The 20,651-nt window shown below is 37.8% G+C and overlaps 1 protein-coding gene across 3 annotated transcripts; it reads left to right on the top strand.

Annotated features, from left to right (window-relative positions):
• The first annotated feature begins 12,121 nt into the window (after positions 1 to 12,121).
• On the top strand, positions 12,122 to 20,591 carry LOC127098279 (nuclear pore complex protein NUP98A). Of its 3 annotated transcripts, none has more exons than XM_051036824.1 (13): positions 12,122 to 12,326; positions 12,595 to 12,656; positions 12,913 to 13,188; positions 14,144 to 14,746; positions 14,877 to 15,098; positions 15,182 to 15,768; positions 16,392 to 16,479; positions 16,597 to 16,657; positions 16,808 to 16,946; positions 17,104 to 17,214; positions 17,301 to 17,475; positions 18,987 to 19,049; positions 19,574 to 20,591. In XM_051036824.1, the coding sequence occupies exons 2-13, from the start codon at positions 12,638 to 12,640 to the stop codon at positions 20,251 to 20,253; spliced, it is 3,024 nt and encodes a 1,007-aa protein (XP_050892781.1). In that variant the 5' UTR covers positions 12,122 to 12,326; positions 12,595 to 12,637; the 3' UTR covers positions 20,254 to 20,591. The 3 variants fall into 3 exon arrangements, with proteins under 3 accessions (XP_050892781.1, XP_050892782.1, XP_050892779.1); XM_051036825.1 differs by having other exon boundaries at positions 12,599 to 12,656; XM_051036822.1 differs by having other exon boundaries at positions 12,123 to 12,332.
• The last annotated feature ends 60 nt before the right edge of the window (positions 20,592 to 20,651 follow it).

The raw sequence follows: 20,651 nt of genomic DNA on the forward strand, positions 1-20,651 counted from the left end.
GTTGTGTACGTCCTGCAAATCCTAACATCCAAGTAGTTGTTGTATGAGACCGAAATTTCTTCCAATCTAATGTGACCGGTGGCAATGGAAACCCCTTTTTCATGTTAACTTGATAAAGTAAAATAATTAAAATATTAAGTCATATAACATAAAATATTAACTGAAATAATGTAGTGAAATAGTTAAAATATTTAGGCATATAAATACGTACCCGAACCCAATGATTGTGGTTAACAAAATCAATGCAATAAATAGAGACATTTGGTGAATGTGAACTTGTCATCGGAAAGAAAGTCATGCACGGATTGCCTAAACAGACAAGTACAACATTATAACGGTTCGCTATCAAGTAACCCATATCTGGTAGACTCATCCATTTTTCAGGTGGTTGTGAACCAAAGGATTCTATCATCAAAGATTCTCTCACTTCTGACAACCGATTAGAAAATAACTTATCATACAAAGTTGACCTATCCTTGTCTATTATTTCCAACCCCAACTCTCTGCGAACCATTGGCCAACCATCCTCACCATATCCATGCAATGATGCAATGACTCTAAATCCACAATTACCATCTGATTCAACATTAACTACATCTTCAATGTATGACCTAATATGATTAGGAAATTGAAGAATGAATTGTGGTTGCTTCTTTGATAATTTTATCTTCTTTGAAGTCTGTGATGGTTGAGATTGCCTTTGTGAAGATTGAGATGCCTTATCAACATACTCATGATACGAAGGATCCCTATAAACATCATATTCTGCTGGTTTTTTCCCTTTCTTCTTCACTCCTCCTTTGATTTTTAGTTTCTCAGGTGGTGGACACAATAGAGTCATTGTTGGGTATGCTAGTTCACATACCTTACTCTTTAATGCCCTTTTCCCAATAACATCTAATGACCTAAATCGTCTCCACAACTCATCCATTGCAGAAGTCATATCCACCTCTGATCCATCATCTTCACCTACCTCTAACTCAACTTCCATAGTTAGTTTTCTCCAATGAACATGAACAACATCAATGGATATCGGTATACCACCTAGTGTAACACCCTTCTACCCCAAACGACATATTTAAATAGATTATCAGAGTACAACATGTAGAAGAGTTTACATTTCTTAAAACATAACACCTATCGCATCACAACATAAATCATAATATTTATTTTAGTTAAAACTTCGCAGCGGACAACAACATAATTATTATAAAAATGTTTCAACATTATCTCAACAATTAGTCATCATAAACAACGTAAATAATAATAATAATTTAGCTATCGAATCCCATAATCCCCGGTGTCACATGACCAGAGCATTTGACTCGACTCTGTAGAATAACTCTACACTTATTCTTCGAACCTCAACAATAGCTACTCCACTTTATCTGCACATTGCTCATCATAGATGAACATAAACACATGCAGAAGGGGTGAGAATTACATTATTAAATAATAATATAACGACAGAAATATAAACATAAATATAATTCACACATGCCAACACAATTCATCATAATCATCATAATCCATAAACTCATGAACATCAACAACACAACACATCAAATGCAATGCACGCACCCATGCATGACTCAACACGACTCGGTATACCCATTTTGTGACCAACTACAGGATCACCACTCCCAGATTCATCACCATAGAATCCGAGTTCCCCGCAAGGAACCAAGCCTCTCAACAAGCCCGGAGTCAACAACATCATTGGAACTCAGTCCGTTCATCACTAGGCATCGGCCTTTCATGAATGCATGCACACCAAGCATTCATCATAATCAACATAGCAACAACAGCATCATATAGTCATGTTATCATCATCATTAACACATTCTATCATAAGAGCATATCACATCATGCCACATAATCAAACATAGTATTATCGCACTCTACTAATATCTATACCACTCAAGCAACGGGAATTGATCCCTCGTATACTATGCATCAGCTAAGTTACCTCGCTCAGCCTAAACAACCGAAACTGCACAACAACAGCTAGGAAAGACCACAAGTCTGCCCATACGCGTATTGCCCATGCTCATACGCGTATTGCCCACGCTTGGCCAAATCCATACGCGTATTGGCCATTCCCGTACGCGTATGCTACGCGTATCACTTCCCCATACGCGTACCACCAGAGACCATTTCACGTTCAAAATTCCATCTCTTTCACTCATACGCGTATGGCATACGCCATACGCGTACCACTCCAGGAATACGCGTATCACACGCGTATGGCGCGTACCAGCGCCAAAACCCCTTTTTTCTAAGCCATCCCATACGCGTATTGCCTAGTGCCATACGCGTATGACCAGAATCCAGTCTTCCAGATCTGCTATGGGTTTTCTCTGCTACGAACCTGTCCAATTCAACCGTTCACAGTCCCAATTTCACACAAAATCACTCATATCATCTAACACGAATCATTCCCCTATTCGATTTTACAAATCCTAACATCATTACATAAAATCTCTACGAATTCCTTCGATAAAAATCCCAATTTCGTTTATCCAATATTTCACCATTTTCAGCATATTATTGTTTAATAAGGTTCAGACCCCTTACCTCTTTGGATTGAAGGAAGCTCTGAGCAATCTTTGGCCTTTTCCTCTTCCTTCTCTTTCTCTTCAGCTTTTCCCTTTTCCTCTGACTCTGAGACACAATACGTGAAAAACCAACTCTGAGTTCTCCTTTGGAATCTTTTATCCACTTTCCACTTTTACCCTTCCACTCTTCATATTCCACTTATTTTATTATTTAATTATTATTAAAATAAATAACACTTATAATAATAATAATAATAATAATTCCCAATATTATTTAATAATTCCTTTTTACCTTCAAATAATCATATTAAATAATATTTAAATTATTCTAACGATAATCGGGGTGTTACAACTCTCCCCCACTAAAAGAGTTTTCGTCCTCGAAAACATACCTCAAGCAAATAGAGCCGGATACGACTCCTTCATCTGATCTTCACGCTCCCAAGTCAAGCTCTCACCAGCTGGACCTCCCCAAACAACTTTCACTAGAGCGATCTTCTTACCTCTCAGGGTCTTCTCTTCTCGGTCATCTATCCGAATTGGCAACACCTCAACGGTCAAATTATCCCTCACCTGGATATCATCTAACTGAACAACATGCGAAGGATCCACAATATATTTTCTCAACTGAGATACATGAAACACATCATGCAGATTAGAAAGCGACGGCGGTAAAGCTATTCGATACGCCACTTCCCCAACTCTCTTCAAAATCTGATACGGACCCACAAACCTCGGAGTAAGCTTTTTAGACTTTAAAGCTCTACCCACACCTGTCGTCGGAGTAACTCTCAAGAACACATGATCTCCCTCTTGGAACTCAAGTGCCTTTCTCCTCTTATCATGATAACTCTTCTGACGACTCTGAGAAATCTTCATTTTCTCCTGAATCATCTTAACCTTTTCAGTCGTCTGCTGTACAATCTCAGGTCCGAGTACAACACTCTCACCTGATTCATACCAACACAATGGAGTTCTACACCTCCTACCATACAATGCTTCATATGGAGCCATACCGATACTAGCATGAAAACTATTATTATAAGTAAACTCCACCAACGGCAAATAACTATCCCAAGAACCACCCTGCTCCAACACACAAGCCCTCAATAAATCCTCTAAGGATTGGATAGTTCTTTCAGTCTGACCATCAGTCTGAGGATGATAAGCTGAACTCAACCTCAACTTAGTCCCCAACGCTTTCTGCAAACTTTCCCAAAATCTAGAAGTAAATCTGGGATCTCTATCAGACACAATACTGGATGGAATACCGTGCAGCCTCACTATCTCTTCAATATACAACTCCGCCAACTTCTCTAAAGAGTGATTAATCCTCATCGGCAAGAAATGCGCCGACTTAGTCAATCGATCCACAATCACCCAAATAGAATCATTACCTTTCACCGTCCTCGGCAATCCCGTCACAAAATCCATGGAAATGCTATCCCACTTCCATTCAGGAATCTTCAAAGGTTGCATCATACCTGCCGGTTTCTGATGTTCAATCTTTGACTTCTGACAAGTCAAACAGGCATACACAAACTTAGCAACATCTCTTTTCATACCAGCCCACCAAAACAACTTCTTCAAATCTTGATACATTTTAGTTGCACCTGGGTGGATACTCAACCCACTCCTATGGCCCTCTTCAAGAATACTCTTTCTCAATTCAGACACCTCAGGAACACAAACTCTACCTTTAAATCGTAGGATGCCATTCTCATCAATCTCAAAATTACCACCATTACCCTGGTTAACCATAGTAATATGATCAACTAGAGCGACATCAACTTGTTGACCATTCCGAATATCTTCCAGAATTCCACTAGTCAACTTCAGCATACCCAACTTTACACTATCAGCGGAAACTTCACAACCCAAACTCATATCACGGAACTGTTCAATTAACTCAAGTTCCCGAACCATCATCATAGACATATGTAGAGACTTCCTACTCAACGCATCTGCAACTACATTAGCCTTACCGGGATGATAACTCAATTCGAAGTCAAAATCCTTCAGTAATTCTAACCACCTTCTCTGTCTCATATTTAACTCTTTCTGATCAAACAGATACTTCAGACTCTTGTGATCACTGAACACTTCGAATCTGGAACCATACAGATAATGCCTCCACATTTTCAACACAAATACAACAGCTGCAAGTTCTAGATTATGCGTAGGATAATTCTTCTCATGAACTCTCAACTGTCTAGAAGCATAAGCTACAACTTTACCATTCTGCATCAAAACACCACCAAGACCCATCAACGAAGCATCACAATAAACAACGAAGGACTCACCAGGATTAGGCAAGATCAACACTGGAGCACTGGTCAACCGCCTCTTCAACTCAACAAAACTGGCTTCACAAGCTGCATCCCACACATACACTTGACCCTTCTTAGTCAACTGCGTCAACGGCAATGCCAACTTAGAGAAGCCCTCAATAAATCTGCGATAATAACCAGCTAACCCCAGAAAACTGCGTATCTCAGTAGCAGACTTCGGAGTCTCCCACTGTAATACAGCATCCACTTTAGCAGGATCAACAGAAATTCCACCACTCGAAATCACATGGCCAAGGAAACTCACTTCCTTCAACCAGAACTCACATTTAGATAACTTTGCATATAATTTCTTTTCTCTTAACACCTGCAAAACAATTCTCAGATGTCCTGTATGCTCTTCTCCCGTCTTAGAATATATCAATATGTCATCTATGAACACCACAACAAAATTATCAAGGTACGGATGAAATATACGATTCATATATTCCATAAACACACCTGGAGCATTAGACACACCGAACGGCATCACAGTGTATTCATAATGACCATACCTCGTACGGAAAGCAGTCTTTGCAATATCATCTGACTTCACTCGGATCTGATGATAACCCGACCGCAAATCAATCTTACTGAAAACATGAGCTCCAACCAACTGGTCCATCAAATCATCAATCCTCGGCAATGGATACCGATTCTTGATAGTCACCTTATTTAACTGCCGATAATCGACACACAACCTCATCGTACCTTCTTTCTTCTTCACTAACAATACTGGTGCACCCCAAGGAGAAACACTTGGACGCACAAACTTCTTCTCAAGCAATTCTTCAAGTTGCTTCTTCAATTCAACTAATTCAGTTGCCGACATTCTATAAGGAGACATCGACACCGGACTCGTACCTGGTACTAAGTCAATGGTAAATTCGACTTCACGTTCTGGAGGTAAATCACTTACATCCTCCGGGAACACATCCTGAAATTCACAAACGACAGGCAAATCTACACTCACCACTTTCTTATCCGCTTGCAGAGACGCAAATAAAGCGAATATCTGAGCTTCATCTTTCACAAAATCCCCCACCTGCCTAGCAGATAGAAATCTTGCCTCATCATTCTCACCAACTTCAGAAAACCGTACCGTCTTCCTATAGCAGTCGATAAACACGCCATAGAATTCTAGCCAATTCATTCCCAGAATAATATCAATTTGGTGCAAGGGTAAGCACACCAAATCCACCACGAACTCTCTCTCAAAGATCGTCAAATGACAACCTCGACAGACAACAGAAGTCTTCACAGAACCATTAGCAGGAGTATCTATCACCATACTTCCGCCTAAGGACGACATAATCACACCAATCCTAGTCGCACACTCATACGAAATAAACGAATGAGTAGCACCAGTGTCAACAATAGCAAGCAATTCAACATTATTAATCAAGCAAGTACCTTTAATCAGATTATCTTCCTTAGGAGCTTCAGCCCCACTCAAAGCAAACACCCTACCAGTAGTATGAGCTGCAGTAGCCGCCTTCTTCGGTTTCGAGCACTGCGAACTGATATGGCCTTTCTCGCCACAATTAAAACATGTCGGACCAGCATCCTTACATTCAGTAACTCTATGACCAGCCTGACCGCATCGGAAACATCTCAGCACTTTCTTGGTACAGCTATTAGCACGGTGGCCTGGCTCGCCACACTTGAAACATTTACCAGCTATGGGAGATCCTCCCCCACTTGGCTTCTTCTCATCTACTACTTTCTGTTTACCTTTACCATTCGGAGATGCATAAGGACTACCACGATCCTTATTCTTCTTCTCACTAAGACTCTTGTAATGAGCAGTCCTAGCCTTGCTATCTTCATCAAATATCCTGCACTTGTTAACCAATGTAGGAAACCTACGAATCTCCTGGTAACCAATGCCTTGTTTGATCTCGGGACGCAACCCGTTCTCAAACTTGACACACTTGGATCCCTCAGCATCAGCATTATTGTAGTGAGGACAATACTGCACCAGCTCTTCAAACTTCGAAGCGTAATCAGCAACAGACATGTTACCCTGCTTCAGTTCTAGAAATTCCATCTCCTTCTTACATCGCACATCAGCAGGAAAATATTTCTCCAGAAAGGCCGTCTTGAACCTTTCCCAAGTCATCTCAGCACCTGGTACTTCAATCCTCTGACGAGTGTTATCCCACCAGTGTTCAGCCTCTTCAGATAACATATGCGTACCAAACTGCACCTTCTGTGCTTCAGTACACGTCATCACCCGGAAAATCTTCTCAATTTCCTTCAGCCAAATCTGAGCACCATCTGGATCATAGCGCCCTTTGAATGTAGGAGGGTTATTCTTCAGAAACCTTCCCAAATTCCTAAACTCGTCGACCGGCGGATTCTGCTGCGCCTGCATAGCCTGCGCCATAGCCGTCAGAGCCTCAGCAATCGCACGGTCATTTTCTCCAGCCATACTCTGCACAACACAACCACAACCGTTAAATATCAACAGTGTCATTTACACTAATCGACCAACAGGGAAAACCTCACATTATGACTCGACTGGACTGACCATGCTCTGATACCACTAATGTAACACCCTTCTACCCCAAACGACATATTTAAATAGATTATCAGAGTACAACATGTAGAAGAGTTTACATTTCTTAAAACATAACACCTATCGCATCACAACATAAATCATAATATTTATTTTAGTTAAAACTTCGCAGCGGACAACAACATAATTATTATAAAAATGTTTCAACATTATCTCAACAATTAGTCATCATAAACAACGTAAATAATAATAATAATTTAGCTATCGAATCCCATAATCCCCGGTGTCACATGACCAGAGCATTTGACTCGACTCTGTAGAATAACTCTACACTTATTCTTCGAACCTCAACAATAGCTACTCCACTTTATCTGCACATTGCTCATCATAGATGAACATAAACACATGCAGAAGGGGTGAGAATTACATTATTAAATAATAATATAACGACAGAAATATAAACATAAATATAATTCACACATGCCAACACAATTCATCATAATCATCATAATCCATAAACTCATGAACATCAACAACACAACACATCAAATGCAATGCACGCACCCATGCATGACTCAACACGACTCGGTATACCCATTTTGTGACCAACTACAGGATCACCACTCCCAGATTCATCACCATAGAATCCGAGTTCCCCGCAAGGAACCAAGCCTCTCAACAAGCCCGGAGTCAACAACATCATTGGAACTCAGTCCGTTCATCACTAGGCATCGGCCTTTCATGAATGCATGCACACCAAGCATTCATCATAATCAACATAGCAACAACAGCATCATATAGTCATGTTATCATCATCATTAACACATTCTATCATAAGAGCATATCACATCATGCCACATAATCAAACATAGTATTATCGCACTCTACTAATATCTATACCACTCAAGCAACGGGAATTGATCCCTCGTATACTATGCATCAGCTAAGTTACCTCGCTCAGCCTAAACAACCGAAACTGCACAACAACAGCTAGGAAAGACCACAAGTCTGCCCATACGCGTATTGCCCATGCTCATACGCGTATTGCCCACGCTTGGCCAAATCCATACGCGTATTGGCCATTCCCGTACGCGTATGCTACGCGTATCACTTCCCCATACGCGTACCACCAGAGACCATTTCACGTTCAAAATTCCATCTCTTTCACTCATACGCGTATGGCATACGCCATACGCGTACCACTCCAGGAATACGCGTATCACACGCGTATGGCGCGTACCAGCGCCAAAACCCCTTTTTTCTAAGCCATCCCATACGCGTATTGCCTAGTGCCATACGCGTATGACCAGAATCCAGTCTTCCAGATCTGCTATGGGTTTTCTCTGCTACGAACCTGTCCAATTCAACCGTTCACAGTCCCAATTTCACACAAAATCACTCATATCATCTAACACGAATCATTCCCCTATTCGATTTTACAAATCCTAACATCATTACATAAAATCTCTACGAATTCCTTCGATAAAAATCCCAATTTCGTTTATCCAATATTTCACCATTTTCAGCATATTATTGTTTAATAAGGTTCAGACCCCTTACCTCTTTGGATTGAAGGAAGCTCTGAGCAATCTTTGGCCTTTTCCTCTTCCTTCTCTTTCTCTTCAGCTTTTCCCTTTTCCTCTGACTCTGAGACACAATACGTGAAAAACCAACTCTGAGTTCTCCTTTGGAATCTTTTATCCACTTTCCACTTTTACCCTTCCACTCTTCATATTCCACTTATTTTATTATTTAATTATTATTAAAATAAATAACACTTATAATAATAATAATAATAATAATAATTCCCAATATTATTTAATAATTCCTTTTTACCTTCAAATAATCATATTAAATAATATTTAAATTATTCTAACGATAATCGGGGTGTTACAACTAGTGTGTATCTTCCTAACTCACAAGCACAAGGTTTCCCAATTGTAACCTGAAGTTGTTATTCATGGCTTCCCAACATTTGACCATGTCACCTATACTGTTTCCTAACATCTGCTTTAACTTCCAATGAGCAGATTCATCCCTAAAAATATTGAAAATAACACATAAAAAATACATAGAAATAATATCAGATATAAAAATAACACATACAAAATTATAAGAGGTACCGATTAGTCGTTGTGTTACCCAAATGTAGCACTCAATTAATCCATGCTCCAACAAATCTATGCCTATGTGGAGTCAACCATGTGTCTTTCACATAATTAATAAATCCACTATAATCAACACATGCTTGCTCAAGTTGATGCAACCGTTGACCATACTCAACCTCATCACTAGCCCAGACAACTTCCATCCATAGTGTGTCTATCGTCTTTTGCAGGTCATTCACCACATGTTGTTTGCATTTGGCACCAACGTTTTTGTTAATGTTAAATCTACATAGCAAATTAATCGACCTGGGAAACACAATTTCAATTGCTTTCATCAAAGCAAGATCTCTATCTGTCAAAATCACTTGTGGCCACATGTCTTTCTTCAAAAACAACTCTTTTAATTTCTCCAATACCCAGCAAAAATTCTCTGTTTGCTCAGACTCCATATACACAAATCCAACAGCAAAAGTCAACTCGGTCGATGTCATGCCAACAATTTCAAACAAAGGTTGTCTATATTTGTTTGTCTTGTAGGTGTTATCCATAACTAACACAATCGGAAAAATATTCAACAACTTCACTGAATCAGAATGTGCCCAAAATATCTCTCTCACCACTTCCGAGTCATCCTTTTTTCTACTCCAATAGACATAACCTGCATCCTCAATAAGCTTAAACAAATGTTGTATCTCACTCCTAGGACCTCTTATCTCTTTTTGTATCACACTCTTATGCTTGTATACTTGTGTAATCCGAGTGACATTCTCAGGATATCGGTCTTGCAAGGAAAGCAATATGTGTCTAGGTGGTACATGTCTCTTTGTCAAATCAGCGACATGTTGCTTCTCATCTGTGGTCAACCTACCAATAAACGAATGACCTTCTAATCTATCAGGTAAACCATGATTATGTAACCCACATTTTACATCAATCTTCCAACCAGATCCATCTTTCGCCGGAGTCAACCTGATTTTAAATGGGCATCCACATTTCTTGGACGCACTTTGGGTACCACTATCACTAATCTTGTGTTTCCCACCTTTATCACAACCAAATATTATTTTGTTACTTCTCCCTCTCTTCCCCGTTCCAGTATCTGAACGACTGATAATAACAGTTACTTTATTATCGATTCCAACCTCTTTAATCCATCTGATAACCTCTTCTCGTGTACCAAATCTTTCCGTCGTCATAAACGCATAAGTAGTATCTACACATATTTGGGGAAGATTTTCCATTCCTGCAAAATAAAAAACAAATTAAAAAAAATTAAAAAAAATTTAAAAAAAAAAACGAACCGGAAGACTTCATGAAAGACGTCCGGAACACATATAATACAAACCGGAACACTTCTCCAAAGAGTTCTGGTATGTGTAAATTTGTTCATTGGAACTCTTTCAAGAAGTGTTCCGGTTTTGTAAATTCTTTTTGATTGAATCAGAACTCTTTCATGAAGTCTTCCGGTTCATTGTTTTGTGTGTTCCGGAAGTCATTCTTGAAGTCTTCCGGTTTGGGAAAAATACATACCGGAAGTCTTTTTGCAGGAGTTCCGGTGCGAGGGGTGTGAAAGTGTAATTTCTGAAATTTTTAACTGAATGGTAAAAATGAAATGGTAAATTGGTTAAAATCAATTAAGGGTAGAATGAGAATTTTTAAAATTTTGTAGGGGTATGAGGCTAACTGTAGGAGTATAAGGTAAAATTTTTCTGATATCATCTATCACATTAATAAATATATTGTCATTATTTTTTAATAAACTAAAAAATTATATAAATTTTGACATTCCTTATTTAACTAATCAAGATATTGATGTCTCTTATGATTTGCACACCATATTTTTTAAAAAACAATTAGTGTTTTTTGCTTTCTAAATTACACCCTAAAACTTTAATATTAGGAGTAACAAATGTTATTGAAAAATATCAATTATCATGCAAAGAAACATCTTAATAAATATAGTTATTTTTTATTATAATATTTTTATACAATGACCATCCAAAATGAGTTTTATAAATTTTATTGTTTATTTTTATATTTTTTCTTCATTTTTCCCTTCTAGTTTAAGTATATAATTCTACTTCTTTTTTATTTGACTAATTTTTCAAATAAGAGAGTGTGACATATATTACTAGTATAATTTATTTATTTAACTTGTTTATTAGTAGTTTTATAAAATTTTTTTTAAGTCAAATAATATTACAAAAATATTTTCTTAAATCAAATAATACTACAAATACTTTTAAGTCAATTTCAATTTTTCATAACAATATATTATCATATTAATTTTTTAACTTTAGTAATTATTAATAATTTCATAAATTCTCTTAATAATAATTAAATAATATAAGTAGAAGTCTAGTAACCAAATAGTACAAAACTGTTCTATTCTACTTTCCAATATTTAATAGTTAAAAAAATTATAAATTTAAAATTAGGCAAAAAAAAAAAAACATTTTCCATAGTATTTTACTTTGGTATTCGTCATCTCAATTATTAATAAATTATAAATAAAAGATAAAAAAAAATTAGAAAAACGAAAATAGTTCCGATGAAACCCTGATTGTGTATCGACGGAGATTTCACGCTATACAACGAAGGTTTAATAATAAACAAGAACAACAACAACGATATATAAATATTAAATTGAAATAAATTTAAAAGCCTAGTGAGTCTGCGTAAACAGTGTGGTCGATTGAAGCAAAGAGAAAACGCCGTGGCTGAAGAAATAACCCCATTTTCTCAGCCAACACACACTTTCTCTCTGCATTCTCTTTGCCCTAATCTTCTCACGCAGATCTATCTTCCCTATTTCACTGTAAGTTTTTTTCGTTTCATCTTTATCAATCTTTCACCTTTTTCAATTTCACTTGTTTCGGCTTTCAGAATTCGTTAGGTTTATTCTCCTTCGGTTTGATTCAACTTATTTACGTTATTCATCGATTTATATATTATTATAATAATGTCGATGATTAATCCGATAAAATCTTAGGGTGAGCTACGATTTGCGTGTTCCTTTCTTGTTTTTTTTTTCTCTTTCAATTAATTAATGCTAATAATTTGATTTTTGTTGATTTTAGTTAGGGTGTAGCAAGGTTCTACTGTATTTGGAAAGTTGTGAGGATGTTTGGTTCAACAAATCGTAAGTTTTTCATCCTTTTCTATTTTACTAGCGTTAATTTTCATTTTTAGATTGTTTGTTAATTGAATCATTTGCATATTTACAATTTTTTTTGAGTGATTATTTATTGGAGGATGGTTGTTGTTTGTTATTATCTATCATTCTATGTATGTTGTTGTTGCTGTAGTTATTATTTAAGCATAGTATAGTGAATAAACTTTGTTTACTGATTTTACTTCAATAAAGTATTGATTAATTTATGGGCTTTTTTAAACAGCTTTTGGGCAGTCGTCCAGCCCGTTTGGCTCCTCGCAGTCGGTCTTTGGGCAGCAGCCGAACAATTCGAGTAACAATCCTTTTGCTCCTAAGCCATTTGGTAGCCCAACTCCATTTGGATCGCAAGCACCGGCTTTTGGGGGTACTTCCACAGGGGTATTTGGCGCGGCTCAATCGTCGTCTCCTTTCTCTTCGAATACTACTTTCGGCGCTTCGTCGTCGCCGGCTTTCGGGAGTTCAATGCCTGCATTTGGGGCATCTTCATCTCCCGCTTTCGGTAATTCATCGCCGTCTTTTGGCGGTAGGCTTGTCTATGTAATCAATTTTGATATTTTTCCATTTATGAATTGTGTTGCACTAAGTAGACTGTCTTCATTGCACTGTTGTTAAATAGTTGGTATAACATCGCGATACCGCAATATCATTAGCAGTATTTTGATAAATCGATATTGTTCCGCGATATGTTATAGCGGTGCTATAGCACCACCGCGTTACGGAATTTTAAGAATTTGCTATTTTTTGCTATCCGCAATTGACAACACCGCATCTTTGGAGCCTTTGAGTTGAAACCAGTTTACTGGTAGTGTCATGCGATGTGTGAGAAGCACAATGTTTTAAAAACTGAAATACCAATTTTCATACACATATTTTTTGTAGTGCTTAGCTGATGCTTTTACTAATGTTATTTTTTATGGCTGATTTCACAAAACAACTGTCGAGCTTTACTTCCTCTGAATTTACTATTATCATATTTTCTTTCCTTTCTAATGAAAATTTCATTTCATATGAATTTGTATGTCTGTATCTATGTGTGCTCTAATTTGTTTATAGATTTCTTCCTCCCTCCCGCCACCTCCGTCGTCCACCGCGTAACTTGTTCTCATTTACATGTCTGTAAATTGATATCATGGGAACCACAGATTCATACAATATACCATCTCATGTGAAAGACTTAAGAGCAAGAACAGTATGAAGGAATGCAATTTCTTTTAGCTGTATGCGTTCTCCTGTCAATGCTAATTTACAGTTCTTTTAAAAGACCTAAAAGATTACATAATGACTGAAATTTGTATTATCTAGTTAATGCCATGCTTCTTTTATTAATATCTATTAATATCTAATAATGGTAATGATTAGCATCTTTTGGCTTACTTTTCTGCCTTTTTCATTGTATTGTTTTTGTTATATTTTGCGGTTTTGTAATTCTACCTGAAAACCAACTCTCTTTCTAGGATCGTCAGCATTTGGTCAGAAGTCTGCTTTTGGAGGTTTTGGCTCTACTACTACTCCAAGTCCATTTGGGGGTGCCACCCAACCATCTCAACCAGCATTTGGAAGTAACACCCAACAATCACAACCAGCATTTGGAAGCAGCATATTTGGTTCCTCAACACCTTTTGGTGCATCCTCCCAGCCAGCATTTGGTTCAACAGGCACTCCTGCATTTGGTGCGAGTAGCACTCCTGCGTTTGGTGCGACCAGCACCCCTGCGTTTGGTGCGACCAGCACCCCTGCTTTTGGTGCGACCAGCACCCCGGCATTTGGTTCAACATCAACCTCTGCTTTTGGTAACACAGGGGGTGCATTTGGCATGTCAAGTACTCCCGTGTTTGGAGGCGGGGGAGCCTTTGGGGCTTCAAGTAGTCCTGTATTTGGCTCATCAAGCACATCTGCATTTGGAGCCGCCAGCTCTCCTGCTTTTGGTGCTTCTAGTAGCCCAGGTTTTAGTTTTGGCTCGTCCACTCAGGCTTTTGGTCAGTCTAGTTCTGCATTTGGTTCAAGCAGCCCATTTGGCAGTACAACCTCAGCCTTTGGAGCTCAGAGTTCTGCCTTTGGTGAGTTCAAAAGTTTTTAATTTTTTCTGTGATATATCTATCTTTACGATGCAAGGGACTTGAATAATGGCATTTTTTTCCGTATCTTATGTCGTTATTAAGAGTGATTTTTTCATACTTTCTTATGCAGGATCACAGACTCCCACTCCAGCATTTGGAAGTACTGGTATGGGGCAGTCAGGATTCGGAGGTCAACGGGGTGGAAGTAGAGTAGCTAGTTACTCAGCTACAACTGAAACAGATAGTGGTAACACACCACCTGGAAGATTGGAGTCCATATCAGCCATGCCTGCTTACAGAGATAAAAGCCATGAGGAGCTAAGATGGGAGGACTATCAATTGGGAGATAAAGGTACTTCTAAAAAAAATATTAAATAGAAATAATTTGATGATTCTTCAAGCTTTACTGATTGTCTTGACATATTTCAAATTCAGGAGGACCACTTGCCTCTGCACCACAGCCAACTGGTATGGCTGGCTTTAATTCATCTACGACACAAACAAATGCCTTTTCTCCATCACCTGTATTTGGTCAATCATCAGCCAATCCTTTCTCTAGCACAACACCAAATTCTAACCCATTTGCACCAAAGACTTCAACATTTTCTTCTGGATTTGGAACTTCAGCTCCTGCTTTCAGTTCATCGGCTTTTGGTTCTTCAACGTCAGCAGCAGCACCATCCATTTTTGGCTCATCCACATCTCCGTTTGGTGCCAACTCTTCGTCGCAGGCATTTGGGTCATCCTCATCCCTGTTTAATACTGCAGCTCAGAGTACATCTTCACCATTTGGCTCAAGCATTTTTGGCAACACCCAGCCATCCCAATTATTTAGCTCTGCAGCCCCTTCAAATTCACAGTCTAGTTCTGTTTTCGGTCAGAATACCTCCCCCTTTGGGCAGACTGCCGGGTTTAGTCAATCAAGCTTGTTCAGCTCACCTTCGTCTGGGCTTGTTGGAAGCATTTTCTCAAACAGCGCACCACTCACGTCCAATGCTATGACAGGTTTTGGTCAAACAGCGGTGAGTAGATTTGATAATGCTTTTCACTTTTAACATTGTTTTTCGGTAAAATCATGGTTTTTTATGATCCAAAGATAAGATGGAGTCAGTATTTGAGATTTACTTTACTAACCTGTTAAGTTTTTTGTAAAACCAGTTGTCACTGTTCTATAGGAATTACATATAAATGATAAACATTACTACTACCAACACCACTACCACCAAGCCCTATCCTGTCAGGAAGGATTGTCCGCGTGCACAGATAAATTATTTTCAGTAAAATAAATATCATTCATCTACTAGTGGTTAGATATAAAACAAGGTGCTATGAACAAAATAAATGAAAGTTGTCTGTATGGAATATTATTACACCATTTAACCATTAAAAAAATGCTATTTACATCCTATTGAGCATCTTATGGAAATCCGGCATTGTTTATGCTTTATAATAGTTGATTTACTTGTATGTAAATATTTATTATTTTGTGCTTAAACTTAGCATCTTTGTATGTTATTTTGTTTCAATACTTTGTCCATTTTGAGGTTGCTTTGTTTTCTGCTTGTATCATACTTTTTTTCCATGCCACCTCCAGTTTGCACTAGATTTCATTTTCTATAATGTTTTTTTGACTGTTTATCTACAGCCGTCAATGTCAACACCATTCCAATCTGCGCAACCTGCTCAGTCAAGTGGTGCCTTTTCCTTTAGTAACTTTGGCCAGACGCAACCTGGTTAGTCAATATTTTTGCTATGGGTGCCCTGTTTTTTGTTTTGTTTTGTTTTGTTTCATGCAATGATTGAAGGATTATTGTTTCAAACTGATTGCTTTATTTTGCTGTTTTAAATAGCTGGTGCAAGTAGCTTCGGTGGAACTCCAGGCATGTTTGGTCAGAATAATTTTGGACTTCAGTAAGTTACAATTGTTTTATTTATTGGTTTCATTTCAGGCATTAGTTTGAAGTACTGTATACCTTTTTTGGGCTGACCAAGGGAGAATGACTTTTCTTGTATTTTATCTCTTTTTTTTGGAACATAATGTCACCTTTTTTTGTTTGACAGGGCTGTTCCCCAGAATTCTGTGGTTGCACAAGCAGCACCCATTACAAATCCGTTTGGAACACTTCCTGCTTTGCCTCAGATGTCAATTGGCCGAGTTGGAACTACTCCTTCTGTTCAATATGGAATCTCTAGCATGCCTGTAAATGATGTTTCATGATTTTACCCTCTGATTCTGTTTACTTTAACTTGAGTTCATCCGTATTTGATTTATCTTTTCAATGCAAACTATGATCAACCTTTGTGGATGTTTTTTCATTTTATGAATGCAAATGAGTTTCATACTGACTTCTTTTCAGGCCCAAGACAAACCGGCTACCGTAAGAATATCCTCCTTATTGACTTCTCGCCACCTCTCACAAAGACGAATCAAGTTTCCTTTAAGGAAATATAAGAATGAGGGAGCAAAGGTGAATAGATGTAGTTTTGTCAGTTATTCTCAGGGTTTCTGTAAAAATAGGCCTATAGTATGTCTCATTACACTGTTCTCTTGCAGGTTCCATTCTTTACTGATGATGAGGATACTCCAACCACACCGAAGGCTGATGCCCTTTTCATTCCTAGGGAAAATCCAAGGGCATTGATCATTTGTCCCATGGAGCAGTGGCCTGGAAGGGCTTCTGAGAAAGCATCTACTTTTAAGGATAGATACGCCTCAGTGAATGGGAATGGTAATACCTTTTTGATTGATCATAAACATTGTTTTTCTCTACTTGAGTTTTGAAATGAAGTATTACGTTAGTTACATTTGGGATACAGCATGGCATCCCAAGATTTGTGTTCTAGTATTTGTTTTGGTACTTAGTTATAGGGTTATCCCTTTAGGTGGTATAAAGGAAAGAGAAGGAATACTTGCAATAATAAATTTTAATAGCATTGATGACAGTAAGGGAATATGAAAAGTAAGTGTCTTTTTGGTAAGATATTCATAATATGTATAATAATCTCAATAATAAAACTTCAATGATATTGATGACAATAAGGAAATATGGAAACTAAGTGTGTTTGGTAAAATACCCATAAAATATTTATATGTTTTATGATAGAATAATGATGTGATGGGATATTGTTAAGATATTATCACAGCTATGATTGAGAGAATCTATGTTGTCAATCATGCCACTTTGGCAGACGATCTCTGAATCTCAGAGCAGAAGATGTCCGCTGCGCCGCGTTCAGCCTGCAAGCCGTGTTCAATAGGTGCAGTGGCTGCGAATCACATCCAAATCTCGTCCCACTGGCATCTGCTTTCAGACTTGATGGGCAAAATAATTTAGTTAACCCTCTATTTTAACTGTTCTGTCAATATTTTGAGGGCACATTGGTCATTTCGATTTATTTCAAGGACCTATTTTTTATTCTTTTTCTCAAGCATGTGTGACTCATATTCTGGATCTCCTTCTGCATGTGAGGAGGGCCGGTTCTTCTCCTTCTGCGAAGCCCTCCGCTTTTCTCTATTTCTTCTGCTTCTCCTGTGTGCGAAGCCATTTATTTCTCCTGTTTTTCCATTTTCTGCATTTGAATCCTTCTATTCCTCTGGTTTTCTGCTTTTGCAAAGCTCACTGCTCTTATATGTTCTTTTGGTTTCTTTTCAACTTCCCTCTGCAAAATACTCAACATTGACTCCATCGTCTAATTTGATTTTTAATTGAGTTATAAGAAGTTAAGTTTTCTCCTGCTCCTGATTTTTAATTAGTTAAATTATATTGGGTTTTGATTTGTTTTCTTTGACTGAGAGTTTTGTGATTATTAATGTTAGTGACAAATGAACAAAATTAGTAGTTATTTATTAACTATCATTATCCTTTTAATTTATGTATTTTGTTGGGATTTATTAGATTGTATACCTTTTTTTAGTCTTCGTAGTAGCGGTTATCCCACTGTATAGCAGTTTTCGGGTACGGCCTGCTGATATTCGAGATTAACAACATATGGGAGAGAATACATAACATTTCTAGGGCATCTCAGCGTCACTTGTAACCCTCCACCAAACAAAAACAAAACCCTCTACATTTTAGTATTTTGCCGTATTTGACTTGTGCTCTGTTTTGCCATACTTATTTTTCAACTTGCTGTTTTTAGATATTAGCAAGAGTTCTAGCAGATTCTGCCTTTTGGTCGCACAAACATTTGGAATTTTACATTTTTATATAGCTACTCATATTTTGAATGTAATGTTCAGGGATAAGCTCAAGAGAAGCAGTTACCGCACCCAATGATAGGACCAGCTCAGAGGATAAAGAGAGTACGTGCTTCTCATATTATTAATATTTATTCATGAAAGATGGCTCTAGCTTATTGTCCTATTTTAACGATTTTTGTACTATTTTACTACCTTGGTGGCTGTGCTTCATTTGTTGCAATTACATCTGAGTTTTGGGGATATTATTGAATGTTACATTAACAAAAGAAAAATGTTCTAGATTACATGACACACTATGTTTTAAATGTAATATTAATTATTTTATTTAAATTATATCCCTAAATTAATCATGTGTGTCACTTTTAAGTTCATGTTACTTATGCATTTATCACAATGATTTAACATTCAACGGCTAATAATGATAATTTTGTACAATTGTTACACTCCTTCATTTATTTAAAGTTTTTCTTAATGAGTATGAAATAATCTAAAGTGACACTCAATATAAGACAAAGGAAAGTATTAGTTGAACTAGTTTTACAATGATGGTTCATCGAATTATTCCCTGATCTGTCCCATGTTTTTGTGCTTTTATTCCCGTGTCATAACTTCTGTATTATTTACAGAGACTGCAGCTGAAAATGGTGTTGTCAAGGAGCAAGTTCAGCAGCCTATTCCTACAAAGCATGCATCCAATGGGAGTAACGAAGACCATTCTCCGCAAAAGGCAGATATGTACAAGACACTCGGTGGGCACAGAGCCGGTGAGGCTGCCATTGTGTATGAACATGGAGCTGATGTTGAGGCACTAATGCCAAAGCTACGGAGATCTGATTACTTCACACTGCCTCGTATACATGAACTGGCGGCCAAGGAAAGAGCTGAACCCGGATTCTGCAGTCATGTCAAGGAGTTTGTGGTTGGAAGGCAAGGTTATGGCAGCATCAGATTTTTGGGCGTGACAGATGTACGAGGGCTTGATCTTGAGTCCATTGTTCAATTTAATAACCGTGAGGTGATTGTATACATGGATGATTCAAAGAAACCTCCTGTTGGACAGGGGCTGAATAAGCCTGCTGAGGTAACACTCCTCAACATCAAATGTTTTGATAAAAAAACTGGACAACAGTATACTGAAGGGCCAAGAATCGAGAAATATAAAGAGATGCTCAAGAGAAAGGCTGAGGACCAAGGTGCTGAGTTTGTATCATATGACCCCAATAAGGGAGAGTGGAAGTTCAGGGTCAACCACTTCAGTGTTTACAAGCTGGTAGATGATGACAGTTGGATACAAGTTGATGCATAAAGGGTTGGTTTGTCCCATACAATATGGGAAAAGGGCAACAATACATTTTATAGTTTGGGAACTAGAGTATTGCTTGAAGCGTACTTGTTTTTCATTGTAAATTGTTTCTGTATTTTAAGGATATAGCCAGGGCCAACCTTGTTGATACGTCCTTTTTCTCTGTGGGATATGTTTTATAGATTTTACAGTCTGTGATGTTGAAACTGTGTCTATTACCATTTGCTTTTATGGCTTAAATGGTGAAATTAAGGGTGATGGATCAAAATTGCTGTCTCATACCGAGGCATCAGAATTTTATTTGCAATAAAAGGTTTATGAAGCTGTGTGAATTTTTTGAATTTGCCAAGTCCGAATGCTCGTTTGAGTTCTCTCACCATGTTTGTGTGTTAATAGGTAAT

The sequence above is a fragment of the Lathyrus oleraceus genome, chromosome 6, assembly GCF_024323335.1.
Source record: "Lathyrus oleraceus cultivar Zhongwan6 chromosome 6, CAAS_Psat_ZW6_1.0, whole genome shotgun sequence".
Taxonomy (NCBI): Eukaryota; Viridiplantae; Streptophyta; class Magnoliopsida; order Fabales; family Fabaceae; genus Lathyrus; species Lathyrus oleraceus.